Source organism: Penicillium rubens (genome assembly GCF_028828025.1).
Source record: "Penicillium rubens strain IBT 27055 chromosome Unknown utg000002l_segment0_segment0, whole genome shotgun sequence".
Taxonomy (NCBI): domain Eukaryota; kingdom Fungi; phylum Ascomycota; class Eurotiomycetes; order Eurotiales; family Aspergillaceae; genus Penicillium; species Penicillium rubens.
In genome coordinates this window covers 7,673,256-7,688,081 of record NW_026890600.1, presented here as the reverse complement: position 1 = coordinate 7,688,081, position 14,826 = coordinate 7,673,256, and the positions used below count along the sequence as shown (strand labels likewise).

General features: G+C 50.5%; 5 protein-coding genes across 5 annotated transcripts; 3 read left to right on the top strand and 2 right to left on the bottom strand.

Moving 5' to 3' along the window:
* Nucleotides 1–454: 454 nt before the first annotated feature.
* On the bottom strand, nt 455–1,705 carry N7525_005333 (glucose-induced degradation complex GID8; the record flags this gene model as incomplete). Its single annotated transcript, XM_002564883.1, has 4 exons — nt 455–964; nt 1,180–1,375; nt 1,559–1,638; nt 1,691–1,705. 4 exons carry the CDS (start codon nt 1,703–1,705, stop codon nt 455–457), a joined length of 801 nt encoding a protein of 266 aa, XP_002564929.1.
* Nucleotides 1,706–2,128: 423 nt separating this feature from the next.
* Nucleotides 2,129–3,882, top strand: N7525_005332 (uridine kinase family protein; the record flags this gene model as incomplete). Its single annotated transcript, XM_002564884.1, has 8 exons — nt 2,129–2,299; nt 2,365–2,492; nt 2,547–2,691; nt 2,747–2,789; nt 2,839–2,952; nt 3,013–3,054; nt 3,109–3,340; nt 3,399–3,882. 8 exons carry the CDS (start codon nt 2,129–2,131, stop codon nt 3,880–3,882), a joined length of 1,359 nt encoding a protein of 452 aa, XP_002564930.1.
* A 388-nt stretch (nt 3,883–4,270) lies between these two features.
* Nucleotides 4,271–6,498, top strand: N7525_005331 (pre-rRNA-processing protein ESF1; the record flags this gene model as incomplete). The annotated part of the gene is made up of 2 exons (XM_002564885.2): nt 4,271–4,337; nt 4,415–6,498. 2 exons carry the CDS (start codon nt 4,271–4,273, stop codon nt 6,496–6,498), a joined length of 2,151 nt encoding a protein of 716 aa, XP_002564931.1.
* A 1,201-nt stretch (nt 6,499–7,699) lies between these two features.
* N7525_005330 (uncharacterized protein) lies at nt 7,700–11,323 on the top strand (the record flags this gene model as incomplete). The annotated part of the gene is made up of 1 exon (XM_002564886.2): nt 7,700–11,323. One exon carries the CDS (start codon nt 7,700–7,702, stop codon nt 11,321–11,323), a length of 3,624 nt encoding a protein of 1,207 aa, XP_002564932.2.
* A 398-nt stretch (nt 11,324–11,721) lies between these two features.
* On the bottom strand, nt 11,722–14,329 carry N7525_005329 (putative sugar hydrolase; the record flags this gene model as incomplete). Its single annotated transcript, XM_002564887.2, has 6 exons — nt 11,722–12,858; nt 12,925–13,202; nt 13,265–13,920; nt 13,988–14,051; nt 14,107–14,221; nt 14,297–14,329. 6 exons carry the CDS (start codon nt 14,327–14,329, stop codon nt 11,722–11,724), a joined length of 2,283 nt encoding a protein of 760 aa, XP_002564933.2.
* Nucleotides 14,330–14,826: the final 497 nt, after the last annotated feature.

The window sequence follows — 14,826 nt, the reverse complement described above, 5'->3', positions numbered from 1 at the left end:
CTTCACAGGTCCTCATATTCTAGTTGTAAAACTCGCCCATAAATTTTTTTGTTGTTGTTTTATCAGTTTTCATAGCCACACTTGATTTTATTTGCGGGTGGTCTTATTGGGTGAGGCCGCTGTCTTTTTCTGTTCTGGTTGTTGGTGTACACATGCAGTGTTTGTATCCATTCTGCCATTTCTTGTCTCAAATACGATCAAGTGATCGCGCCTACGGAAATACATTGTCGAGGACAAAGAAATATACGAGACCAATGCATATGAAAAAAGTCACTTGTATTGCAAAAGGGTCGTAACCCCCATATTGGAGCCAGCGAGATACCATCGCCCGAACACCTAGAAATGTAGATCCGAGACGCCGCGCTAGAAAAGCCAAAAAAAAAAGAAGGGAAATTCCGCCGGACAGGACAGGGGAAACCTGACTGACAATCAAGGCCAGCTTGAGAAAGTTGTATCAAGAGATCATTGGATCAACGTCGCTGTTGTTCGACATCAAAGTGTCACGAATGTTAGTAGCAAGGTCATTACTGTTACTGTTGTCGTGGGAATCGCCGACCAAGCCAATGTCCAGGGTATCCGGAATGTCTTTTTTAGCCTCCCGTGCCTTTTGCTCGGCGTATGCCCGGGTCTTCACAAGATTGCGCAGCCGGGCCTCTTTACGAGCGCCCTGGTTCTGCAGAATTGCCTCGTTGACTCGGGTTGCGATTTCTTTACGGAGCGCAGGGTCTAGGAGCGACGCAAGCGAGGAATCCAGTTTATCACTGGGGAAAATAAGAAGAGCAAGGGTCCGCTCGAGATCTGCCAGGAACTGTGGGTTTGTAGGAGCGCGTGGTGCAAGTTGTGCCGTCGCAAAATCCAGGGCAGGAGTAATATCGCTACCGGGAGTGTCCATGCAGGTGCGGATCAACTCAACCAGCTGCAGACGCAGGAGAGAGAAGTGCAATGATGGGTCTTCGTCAAGGATCTATTGAAGTCTTGTTAGCCATGGCACTTGACGTGAAGTGTGTGATATGCTGGTAAGATTCAATATTTTTGGCAGTTGCTCATACTGAGGACTGAAGATGTTTGTTTTTCTGCAAATGTCCCGGAAGGGAGTTTAAGAGTGGTGCATGAAACTTGGTATAATCATAGCAAGTGGGGCCAGAGAATGTGAAGTAGACTAGTGGGAAAATTTCTTACCTGAGGGTTCAGCTCGTTGATCTTTTCAACGGCCGACTGGATATCACCAGAGTGAATCGCAGTGCGAATTTCAACCCGCTCTTGAATGGCTTCAAGATTCGTTCTGAGCTGGATGTTGGCCTCTACTGCAAATTTCTTTGCAGCAGCGGGATAGCCATTGGTGATGAGATAATCCATGACCAAATAGTTGATATCACTGCATTATAATTGTCAGTAACCATTGATTCAACGGATGAGTGAAATATTTGCAGTGGTGACGTGAATCAGAAGGATAAGTCAATTTGTTGCTCCTCACATGTTTTCAGAGAGATTCCCAACTTAAGTTAAAGAACATCATGTCACGGTGCTGGGCAGGTAGGGGTGAACAGAAGAAACTCACGTTTTGGACGGCTTGACCTCCTCGAGCTTCCGCTCGAAGTGATGCCAAGTAGGCGTCGCAGTCGAGGGAGTGCGAGACATCTGCATAGTGTTAAAAGGCCAGCAACCACGGGTGTCAAACCGAGAAGCATACAAGATTAGCAGACATTATGAGCTAGATAGCCAGTCTTGAATCTGATCTGAAGCTATCCGAAAGCTATCCGAAAAGCTGAAAGGCAACCCGAGAGACGAAGGCCATGGGGAAAGGCAAATCGCTGTGTGGGATAAGACCGGGTTGGATGCGAAAGAGAAAAGGAAATGAAAAGCTCGGGGCGGAAGAAGTAGCTTAAGCGAAAGTAATACGCTAATCCCAAATGAGTGATTACTCAGAACATGAGTAAGCAGCACGTGAGCAGTTACCTTGGAACCTTGCAGCAAATAAACCTCGACTAACCCGCTTTGGGACTAGAAGATTAGGTAATTATTGTCCCCACCTGGGCAGCTTTCAAGGCTTGTGTCGGATCAAAAACCAGAGGGGTGGAGAGGGTCAAGATACCTACAAAGTGCAGCCTTGTATGCGGCACACGTAGACATGGAATCAGTTTCACCTTTATATTCTTTGTCTACCGAAGTGCACTATTCTCCACCATGGCAGGACTTGAGCATTATCGGCATTGCTGGCAGCTCTGGCTCCGGTAAGAGCTCTGTGGCAATGGAGATCGTCAAGTCTTTGAACTTGCCGTGGGTGGTGATCCTTGTAATGGTACAGCTCGTGGAATCCAATGCATCTTAATTTGCGACCCTCTTGTTCTAATATATTCCATACAGGACTCATTCTACAAGACCTTAACTGCTGAGCAACACAAGAAGGCCCACGCAAATGAGTATGATTTCGACTGCCCGGAATCGATTGACTTCGATATTCTGGTGGACACCCTCCGTGATCTGAAGAAAGGGTAAATTTACTGTTCGTCCTAGTCTTCTATTTGACCTGACTGGTTATCACACAGAAAGAGAGCGAACATCCCAGTTTACTCATTTGCTGAGCACCAGCGGCAGCCCAATACGACCACTCTCTATTCTCCTCGTGTGATCATTCTAGAGGGTATTTTGGCCCTCCATGATCCTAGAATCGTCGAGATGTTGGATGTGAAGGTATTATGGCTCCTTCGCTATCCTCATGCTTATGAGTGCTAATTCAATGGCTTAGATCTTCGTTGAAGCAGATATGGATGTGTGCTTAGGTCGCAGGAGTGGGTTGCCCCGATCGTGATACCTTAATTCCACTGACGATGTATATAGTCTTGCGTGATGTCCGTGAGCGAGGGCGTGACATTGAAGGAATCATCAAACAATGGTTTGAATTTGTGAAGCCTTCTTACACTCGATACGTGGAGCCTCAACGCCCTATCTCAGGTCGGTAATCACATGAGTTTGCAAAGCGTCAAAAGACTTTTTGTTAACTTTAAATCTCAGACATCATCATCCCACGTGGCATTGAGAACACGACCGCTATCGGTATGCAATCCCTTTGAGCTGCTAATCTTGAGAGCTACCCACTAATTGGTGTAGACATGGTGGTCAAACATATCCAACGCAAGCTGCAGGAGAAATCCGACAACCACACCGAAGAGCTTCGCAAACTGGGTTTGGTTGCAGCAGAAGTAGAGCTGCCTCTGAATGTGCATGTCTTGCCCTCGACACCGCAGTTTGTTGGCATGAATACTATTCTGCAGAACCCAGAAACTGAGCAAGAGGATTTCATTTTCTACTTTGATCGACTAGTTTCGATCTTGATTGAAAAGTACTGACCTCCATCTCAAAATGCGCCTTTAGTTACTCTGCTAACGTCACCATCGCAGGGCCTTGGATATGACATTGTATGTATCCGCAAATGTGGAAACACCACAAGGCAACACATACCTCGGTTTACATCCCAAGGGTACCGTATCAGCCGTGGCTATCTTACGTGGTGGCTCTTGCATGGAGACCGCGCTTAAGCGATCCATTCCCGACTGTCTTACTGGTCGCGTGCTCATCCAAACGAACGAGAGCAATGAGGAGCCAGAGTTGCATTACTTGAAGCTCCCGTCGCAGATCGAGGAGCATGCAACTGTCCTCCTAATCGACTCTCAAATGTCCAGTGGAGGTGCTGCACTTATGGCTGTTCGTGTCTTGATTGATCATGGGGTGGAACAACAAAGAATCGTTTTCGTAACTTGCGCAGCAGGAGAACGGGGCCTCAAGAGGCTTACTGCTGTTTATCCCAGGATCAATGTGGTTGTTGGACGCATCGAAGAAGAGTGGGAACCGCGCTGGATAGAAAAGCGATACTTCGGGTGCTGAAATTTTCATTCCATTGTTGGCCCCTTCCACAGTATATATGTTGATCTGCTCACTATGACTTATTTCTGAGACCAAGCATTGGATTACTGGGATTGACACTTAGCAAGAGCATACTTATCCATACGTTTCATATTCAATGAAATCTAAGCAAATACCATTACAATTTTTCTTGTCTGAATGTCTCGACAGTAGGGAAACTAAAGAAAAATAATAGACTTACCGTTTTGAGAATACACGTGCCTGACCGCCCTGACTTCGGCGGGCAGAAAAATAATTTATCGGTCTCGATTATTTTCACTTGCTGAATCCGACGACCTCTACCGATATTCAGGCATTGAAAATATTTCTTGCATGCTTGTGGTGTGAAGTGATATTTTCAGCGCTCACAATGGCAGGTTCAGACAAGAAAAAGTCCAAGGCTGGCAAGCCCAAAGGCGAAGCTGGTCCAGCGATCAGTACGTACAGTCAAAACTTAAGACTTGTTTCCAGGAAACCCCATGACCATGCTTACTGACTATTTGTGTTGCTATAGCGGATCCTAGATTTGCGAACATCCAGACCGATCCTCGCTACCGTCTTCCTAGCAAACGCCAGACCCATGTCAAACTCGATAAGCGCTTTGCGCATGTGCTAAACGATAAGGATTTCTCCAGCAACGCTCCTGTTGACCGCTATGGACGAAAGCTCAGAAAAGACGACACCAAGGAAAAATTGAAGCAGTTTTACCAGGTGGATGAGGATGAGGACGAGGATGAAGAGGAGGACGAGGACAGTGCCGACGACGACGAAGAAGTTCAGAAAGAATTGAAACGGGTCAATGCTGCCTCATATGATCCTTCCCGTGATGGTGGCTTTGAGTCCTCGTCATCTGAAGACGAAACATCCAGCGAAGAGGAAGATGAGGCGGAAGAGGATGTGATCGAGTTCCCGGACGAGCAGCGGTCTGATGTGCCGCTTGGCGAAGTGACGAATCGGATAGCTGTCGTCAATCTTGACTGGGAAAACATCCGTGCCGAGGACTTGATGGCAGTATTCTCCAGTTTCCTTCCATCTGGGGGGCGGGTGTTGAACGCCACAGTCTACCCCAGCGAATTTGGAAAGGAGCGTATGGAGAGGGAGGAGATTGAAGGTCCGCCGAAAGAAATCTTTGCCTCCGGGAAGAAAAAGAACAACGACGACGACGACTCCGAAGAGGAGGAACTTGACTCTGATAAGGAGGAGGAGGAAATTAAGAAGTCTATGCTGAAGGCTGATGATGGTGAAGAATTCAACTCTACACAGCTACGCCGGTATCAGCTCGACCGACTGCGGTATTACTACGCCATTATCAAATTTTCATCGAAGGAAGTCGCAAAGCACGTCTACGATCTGGTGGATGGTGCCGAATACCTCTCAAGTGCCAACTTCTTTGATCTTCGTTTCGTGCCCGATGACACTGACTTCTCCGATGACAAGGCTCGGGATGAGTGTTCTCGGATCCCTGACGGTTACAAGCCTACTGAATTTGTGACGGATGCTTTGCAGCACAGCAAGGTCAAATTGACATGGGACGCGGACGACAAATCAAGAAAAGAAGCCCAGGCACGTGCCTTCCGAGGCTCACGCCAGGACATTGACGAGAACGACCTGAAAGCCTACCTCGGTAGCGATAGTTCCGAGAGCGAAGATTCAGACAACGAGGACGGAGGCGTCGAAGTTGTGGATAATACTGCAGGAGAAGCTACGACTACAAAGCTATCTAAGAAAGAGGCCGAGAGACAGCGCATGCGTGCGTTGCTGGGTCTGAGCGCCGAGCCTACCCGCACCAAAGCGGAACGTCCCGTCGGCGAGATGGAGGTTACTTTCACATCGGGCTTGGCTGGCGGCCATGGCAAGGACACCATCTTCGAAAATGAACCGGAGATCGAAGAAACCACAATTGAAAAATATGTGCGGAAAGAGCGTGAGCGCAAAAAGCGCCGAAAGGAGAAACTCAAGGCCCCTAAGGCATCTGCAGAGGAGGGTACCACAGCGGACAGTGAAGACAACGAAGCTGCTCCAGCCGAGGTACCACAGCAAGAGGAAGAAGAAATGGGATTCAATGATCCCTTCTTTGACGACCCTGATGGAAAGGCTACAGCAGGTGCTCGACGCAAGGAGGAGAGACGCAAGAAGCGTGAGGAACGTGCTGCCGAGGAAGCCGCCTCAGCTGCCCAACGGGCTGAGTTGGAGCTGCTGATGGTAGATGACGAAAAGGTCAACATCAAACACTTCGACATGAACGAGATCGAAAAGGCTGAGAAGCAGGCCCGGAAGAAGGGCAAGGGCAAGAAGGGCAAGAAGGTGGAGCCTGCCCAGACAGATGACTTCAAAGTCAACGTCAGCGACCCGCGTTTCGCACGTCTGTACGACACTCATGATTTCGCCATCGATCCTACCAACCCCCGGTTCAAGTCAACTTCCGGCATGAAGGCCCTGTTGGACGAGGGCCGTAAGCGCCGGCGTGCCGGCGATGACGCGGAGGCGGAGGCTCCAACAGAAAGCCGGGATACCAAGAAGAAGCAGAAGAAGTCCCCGAAGGAGTCTAGTTCTGAGGAGTTGAAGCGACTAGTGGCAAAAGTCAAGCGTTCTCACTGAAAGTATAGTCGAACTGAAATGATTTGGAAGTTAATATACACTGGAGTCCAATGAAAGGAGTTGAATTGTGAAATAAGATCTCTTTTACATATGTACATTGGCAATATGAGACCAGATGCATAGCAGTAACATGCGGTCTAGAATATGTAGGTGAAAGTCAATGTGACGGCTTGTGTCAACTTTCTACGATGGAAAACGGGAACGGAAACAGGAAACAGGACCGGCCCAAGGGTACAACCACGTGGATAGAATAGCTTAGTAGTCAACATGGAGAGGGTTTTGTTTCCTCTAGGGTCGGGGTGTTTACAAACATGATTATAGGGGCCAGTCGAGAGGTGTGGTATCTGGGGTTGCAAGCATGATGCTTGTATCACACGAGGTATGAGTGACGGTGAGAGATGGCATGTGCCCATCATGAGTAATATTTGGGAGATAAATCACTTCCCTCCAATCCCAAATTGAGATCCGCCTCAAATCACACAAATCAGCGCCCCCGAGTAACACGATTCCTTGTAAATCCGACTAATACGGTGACACCAGGACGGTAGGAAATAGCGACATGGTGGCCAATAGTAGTGATTGGTAGAGGTATCATTGGATACAGTTCCGATAGTTGGAAATAGTTGGTCAGGATAGGCTATTCCTCCGCTATAAACTGTGTATCTCGTTATGTTTCCAAGGGGTGCACCCAGAGTCAGAGAAACAGATCTATAAAAACAGACGAAAAGGTCACTGTTGCTCACCGTACAAGATGAGGCTGAGATCATGTGACTTCCTTCACCGCCCTTTCACATTCCCTCTCCACTGTCTCCCCGGGTGGTTTCTCTGTTCAAGGAACTGGGTCCCTTAAGAAGCTCTGGGATCATTTCATTTGACTTCCTGGTTTTCTACACAATCCTGATCAGACTGTGGAGTCCTCGTGGGTGCAAAGCCAATTCCTAACCCCCTAATTGCTGATCCCAGCCCCACTGCTGCACCTCATCCCACCTTCCACTCCCCTCATAACTCTGGATATTCTCAATTCCCTTCATCGTCTGATGATGATTCTTGCTTCGTCGAATTAAGCTATGGGTGGATGCAGCCTAGATATTCCTAGCTGCCTGATACCCATCGTTACACCGCGTGAATTCGACCGGCCCGTTTTCTTTTCCCTGCATCCCCAAGTACCTGTTCTCTGCGGGTTTCCCTGTTCTCATTCACCATGCTTGGCCGACTCTTGAGTACCGCCGCGTCGACTCTGAATCCGGCGGCGTACTCTGGACGAAGCAATGGAACGCCTCTCGAGTCTGTGACTGAAGAGGAACATACCTCCGGTCTTCTTTTCCCCGACGCCAGCCTCCTTCGACGTTCCAATACCCATGCCTTTCCGTTGCAGACGACCTTCAATTCCCCCAATGCGTCGACCGCTGGTGCATATGATGATCGTGGGGGAATGGAATTGGATCCAATTAAAGATTTTCGTGTGATTGTTGCACAAAATGCATTGGGCGACCGAGATGCATGTGTCTTACTTGACACTCGTGCGTCCGATTCACCCCCCGCCGGTCTTGGAATCGATCCACAAGGCAACGATCAGTCCGGACTTAGACATACTCGAGCTGTCTCAAGTCTTTCTCGTGGAACACGTCGCAACCTTCTCACTCAATCCTCCCTCATCGAATCGAGCCCACTCTCCGCAGCTGCAGATGCACGCAGGTCGTCACCAGCCGGCCCGGGTGCTTTTTCCCGGGCTCGGGGCCGTAGCTCTACACTGGCGCCACCGGGAACATGGCATGACCCTGGCCCATCGCGACACTCCGCCGATTCCAATGATACTGGCCTTCTGAACTGCATTTTCGGAAGCAGCGCCTTCAGCTACCGGGGGTCCTCTACAAAAATGCACATAATTTCCGCTGATGAAAGCCCGGCGACTGGGGTGAGTGCATCACCTGCTGCCCGCAGTCCACTTTCCCGAGCCTATACCACAGGGAGTCCCTCGGCTCCTATAGGAGGAGCCCGAGGAGTGGACGACAAGCCACCATCCAAAGTCACAGTTCTCTTGACTCGCATGTTTAGTGTGAATCTTCCGGAAGGCGCGGAAGCATCGGCTGAGCGACATGACTATGCCAGTGCTCTTTACCAAGAGTCATTGCCCGAGATGGAGTTCCCATTCCCGGATGTTTCTAAGCGCAAGAAAATCAAGGAGAAGAAAACACCGATGTACGCGGTTGCAATTACAATTCAGATCCCGTTGCTGCCACGCAATACCGGACGTCCTGTATCAAGGTTTAGTACTCCAGGCCCAGACTCTCCTCGGCCAGGGTTTTCAAGCTCGCTGGATTCTGATCACCGCTGGCCGGGTGGGTTTTTTGATGATAGTCTATCCTCTGCCTCGCCGCCGGCTAGCCTGGATGAGCGCCTGGACTTGTTAGTTGATCACTGGGACGTCATCACTCGTACACTCTCCCACCTCGAAAGACTTGTTCGCAACGAAATTCTCTTTCTTTTGAAGAAGGTGGACTCTCTATCCGGGCCACACCCGAAGCCTGCGAAGCCTCCCAATATGCAACGGACTAATCAGACCATTGTGCATTTACCTGCCAACATTCTATCGGTCAATTCGAAGCTCAAAGAAGAAGCCATTCGCAGCTCCCGCCGGATCAGTCTTGCTCTTCAAACGCCATATGTGGTCACTGGACAAAGTCGTTGGGGCGTCTGGCGGGAGGAAGGCCGCTCGATTGTCCGTGGTCTTGGCGACAAAGAGCAGAACTTTTTCTTCTTGGTCGTCTTGACAGCATTTTTGGGGAACCATACCGAGTGGCTCAACAGCCTTGGGCCCGAGTGGTATCGTCGCCGCCATATCCAGCAGCACAAAGCTCAGCAGGATGGCGAACTCATTCTTGCGAACAGAACAGTCATTGTATGCCCAGATAAGATGACTGCTCGTCGCCTCGTGTTCTTACTAGCAGCTTTCTTGCCCTCGAAGCAACGACTGGAGCCGTTACCTTCCCCTCTGAGACCTGGCGCATCGGCCTCAATGCGTGCTATCTCTCAAAGCCCACCGACCGTGCCTGTCCTCCGACAGGAGTCTCTTCGGAGAGCGATCGAACGACGAGCTCGTGCTCAACGAATGATCATGGGCGATAATGATCATCACCAGCGATCAGTGAGCGTTTCGTCTCAGGAGACAGCCCAGCGGTCAATGGATGGAGCTGAAATAACCCCACCAGCGGAACAATCGGCCTCGGCCCGCAGAGGATCTGATGCTCGCTCCATCAAACCCCCCGGAGCAAATATCCATCCGAAGGATGCTCGGGCCATGAATACGAGTGGGGCAACTACTTCTATGATCACTCAGAGCAGCACTGTTCCTGTTCCCCATTTTACTTCCCAGCCAAGCCACTCCACCCAGGCCAGAACAGAGCGCAGCGCAGCTGAAGGCAGCGATAGCCTAGCATCGGAGACTCTACTGAAGAGTCTTCAGCGAAGTGACAGCTCTGCAGTGAGCACAAACGGCAGCTTTTCCTCAGCTGGAGGCCGCTGGGGCGGTATTTTCTCCGGTCTTTGGAGCTCCCGCCAGGGCTCATCTACAGACGGTACCGAGCCATACTCCCCATCTGAAGCTCGCAAAAGGTCCGTCTCTACAATATCTGGTCCTGCTAGACGCGGGTCAACCACTTTGACTCAAATGGTGAAGGAAGTCACAGAAAATGAAGATGAGCACCGGCCTGAAACAGCCCCCAGTGGAAACATTTCGATTCCAACTTCTTCTGCTGCTGCTCCTCACAATGCCGAGCCCGCCTCGCCAGAGCCATCATCGCTCACCAGCCAAGTTCGGGAGTCGCCTTTGAAGTTATCAGTCCGAGCAGAGGAAGGCGTGGTGGACGTTGACCTTCCACTTCCAGGTTTCATGTCACTTTCTTCATCCGGTGATTCGACTATTGCCTCGCCAAAGAAGACTAGAACATCCGTTACTAGTATGGACGCAGTTGCTTCTACGCACAGCAGTGGCTCCGGATTCCCCGGTACCATGAAGGATAGCGATGGACCGACTGCCCATGTGGCTGGTTGGTTGAAATTTTTCCACGAGGATTTCTCGCTCCAAGCGGTCCGGCCTTATGCTTCTCTTGAAGCAGAAATCAAACAAGCAATGCGGGCTGAACCATCCCCGTACATCCCCTCCACATCTGATGTGGACGGATCAGAGAAATGGGTAGATGTTGCGACAACTTTGATTGCAGACACCAAGGCTTCCACGGTGAAACGACTTCGTTTGCGACGCAAGATCATAGTGGGTCACAACTCTGGGGCTTCTCATACGCCTTCTCCGACTGCCAACACTAACCCGCGTGGATCTACTGGAGCTGCCTCGGCCTCGCAATTCGCCAGCTTCTTTTCTGGGCATGATAAGCCGACCCACGGCCTTGGTACTGATGAACGGGACCAGAGCTTTGTGGAAGAGCGGTTCGTCGAGGAGCCTGTGATGGACCTCGACGGAGTTCTAGTTGACGCTGTTGAGCGTGTCTTGGGACAGAGCGGTTACTCCTCAATGGCACAGTCACGTGCCCCTTCGCCTAACCGTGCTCGTAGAGCTGAAGACAAAGGCCCCTCCCCTAGAGGCGATGAAGCCCCTCCCCTTGAAGTGCCTCGCGGTGAATGCCGCAAGATGGTGCTTGGGGCCCTCGAAGAAGTCGTCCGCCTTGTCACCGCCGAACACTGCCGTGAAGATGTGGACAGCACACTCGGGCTTGCCGACCGCGAGCGGAGAAGAGCACAATCAGGTGTTGATAATACGTTGCGTGAAGGAATCCGCAAGTGGCTCCTTGACGTCGAAGAGGTTTGGTGATTCTGCGTTAATGCTTTACCAGGCTTTGATTTCCTTACGCTTGCTGATTGCATATTCGTTCCTATTGCATTCGTGCATTGTTTTTTGATTCTTTTTTTCCTTTCCCCCGCCCAATAGTTTCTGATTTGGTCTTGCCTGATATGGGTACCAGACCTGGGCTTCGGGGGTTTGATTCTCTTTCTGTTCTTTGCTTTCTCTTGCGTTTCTTGCTTTTGCTTGCTTTTTTCCGGCTCTGCCTCTTGCATTGCGACCTGTTTTGAATATGATACCCACCTACTTCATACTGAAGTCTAGTTCTGCTTGTGGGGGCTCCTCCCCTACGTTTTTAATATGAGTCTTGACCAATTTGATGCAAATGACATAAGTTCCATGAATCTCATTCTCTATTTGATTCGGATCTAGGCGACATAGACCAATTTCACACTGTGGCCACTTGCTTCAACCTTCCCATCCTCAGTAGGAGCAACTCGAACAGTCTTCAAGATCTCGTCTGACTGGGCCGAATTGACAATTTCGACTGTAGTCTCAGCCCGCAGGCGCCCATTGACCAGCAACTCAATTCCCGACAAGGCATCATCCTCAGGGGACTTGATCGTGGGATTGGTGACAGTAACAGAGCCGGGACGGATCAAGATGGGCATGGTATCAAAGCCATGAGTCTCCGTGTACCATCGACCAGACTCATAAGACTTGGAATGATCAAACCACGAGATCCATTTCCCAGCTTCATCATCAGAAGACCGAGGCACATAGAAAGTAACCTCACCCTCCTCGGTAAACACCGGCGCAACCAGCAAATTCGGCCCAAACATATACTGTGTATCAATCGCATACGTATTGAGATCCTCAGGGAACTCCAAGAACAGCGGCCTCATAAGCGGCGTGCCGGTTCCATGGCCCTTCAGCGCCTCCTGCAGAATATACGGCGTAAGCAAGATCTTGCGCTTAACGCAGTCCCGCAGCACATCCGAGCAATCCTCCCCATAGATCCACGGCACCCGGAACGAAGACGATCCATGCAGACGCGAGTGTGTCGACAGCAGCCCAAACTGCACCCATCGCTTGTACAGCGCCGGCGGCGGCGTACCCTCGAACCCACCGATATCAGACGCCCAGAAGATATATCCGGACAGCATCAGACTCAGTCCGCCGCGCAGGGACTCGGCCATCGCCTCGAACGTGCTCTCGCAGTCGCCGCCCCAATGCACGGGGTACGCCTGCCCGCCTGGTGCGGTACTGCGCGCGAAGAGGAGACCCTGGTTTCGTCCGACGCCCTTGCTGAGTGTCTCGTACACAATCCTGTTGTAGAGCAGAGCGTAGTAGTTGTGCATGCGCTCGGGATCGGCGCCGTTGTGGTATTGGACGCCCTTGACTGGGATGCGCTCGGCGAAATCGGTCTTGAAACTGTCGACGCCCATCTCCATTAATCGCTCCAGGTGCGTGTTGTACCACTTGCTGGCGGCGGGATTCGTGAAGTCTACGATTGCCATGCCGGCTTGCCACATGTCCCATTGCCATACTGAGCCATCGGTGCGCTGTGGATTGTTAGTGGTGGTTGTTTTGTTCTTTTGTCATTTATGTGCCACCCTCTCGGAACATACCTTGATGAAGTAACCGTTCTTCTTGCCCTCTTCAAACAATGGCGACGCCTGTGCGATGTACGGGTTGATCCAGACACTGATGCGGAGACCGCGCTCCTTGAGACGCTTGAGATATCCCAATGCGTCTGGGAACATCTCCGAGTCGAAGTCGAAGTCGCACCACTGATACGACTTCATCCAGAAGCAATCGAAATGGAAGACACCCAGTGGGATGTCACGGTCACGGAATCCATCAAGGAACCCGGTGACGGTCTCCTCGTCATAGTTGGTCGTAAAGCCTTTTTATAGATGTCAGCTTCTTCCATCCAGTTTTCCGGAGCAAATCATATCCCAAACTCACTCGTAGTAAGCCAGAGGTTATAACTCCATGTCGGAACCAAGGCCGGCCTGCCAGTCAAAGTAGTATACCGATTCAGGATATCCTTCGGCGTAGCTCCATATACAACGAAGTACTCGACCTCCTCGCCAGGAACGGAGATATTGACGCGAGTCGTGCGCTCAGACTGCACTTCCAGACTAACCTTGCCAGGATGATTGACGAAAACACCATATCCCTTCGAACTGATATAGAACGGGATATTCTTGTACGCCAGCTCGGACGAGGTACCGCCATCCTCGTTCCAGATATCGACTGTCTGTCCGTTCTTGACCAGAGGCCCGAACCGCTCTCCAAGACCGTAGACCTTCTCGCCAACGCCGAGATCAAGCCCTGCGAGCATATATCCCTGGCGCTCGGCGTACATGCCATCCTCGTAGCGATGTTTCTCAGTGCGTTGATCGCGCACGTATCCGATAGAGCGGAATGATTGACCGGTCAGTTTCTTACCGGCTGGAGACTGGAATTCTAGACCTAGTTCATTGGCGGAGGTGTTCACAGCCAGATTGACGGGCCCGCTTGTGTAGTTGAGTTTCTTTCCGGCCTTGTCGTGCTCGATCTTGGTGTGTCCGGTGGTCTTGTTCAGGTGGTAATGAGGGCCGTTGTCGTTTTGGCCCGCCCTGTGTGCTTTTAGTGATTGCTAACACCAGCATTGAGAGCCCTTGTTTGAGCCCTCGATGTACTTACCAGTGCACAAGCTTCACACCGATGACTCCCTCCACTGGCGAGGTGACCCGCGCTGAGACAGTTGCTGTATACTTTTGTTAGCTTTTGATTTCTATACTAAGGGAGGATTGAAAACCTACGCGAATTGAGGGTATGTCCTCGGTGTGCCTGGAACTTGTTCAACAGCAGATTGACCGAGTCGTCTCCAATGGAGAATCGCTCTACGTTGCTCATCCACTCGATGCTGACGCCATCCTATATGATCCGATTGCACGTCAGCATTGATTCTTTTATTCTATGGCAAGTTCAATAAGAAGCGATCGGAATTACCTGCAGGCACCACATCCCCGCAGTGAACTTCATCTTGGGAGAAAATGTAGGGAATCTCAGTTAAGATTCTTATTCTTGAAATCTGTTCTACGCAATTTACCCCAGAGATACCTGGTGGCTATCTTTCAGCTTTGTATAGAATTGAAAAAAGTAGAAGAAAGAAGAAAGAGAATGACAAGAGGACAGTCAAGCTCTATTTGTTTTACGCCAACACAACCTGGGCAGGCTAACCTGCTTCATTTGACACGGTGTATTGTCCGCCATGGCCTGATTCTGAATAGCGCGTTCGCCAGACATCTGCTTTCTCGGGAGTTCGGGGTAGTACATCACCGTTGGATCGGAATGTCTCGCCAACCAGAACGAGCGGTTAAAATGTCGCCTGCATGGAGGATATCAGGCTAAATTGCGGGATGTCTTACCTTGGAGTTGAGAAAAAGACATGTGTTTTGGATTCTCTCGAATGAATACGTCTGCTGTAGATACCTAGGTAGCTAGTAGAATTCCCCTTCGTAGCAGTTCACTGAGAGTGC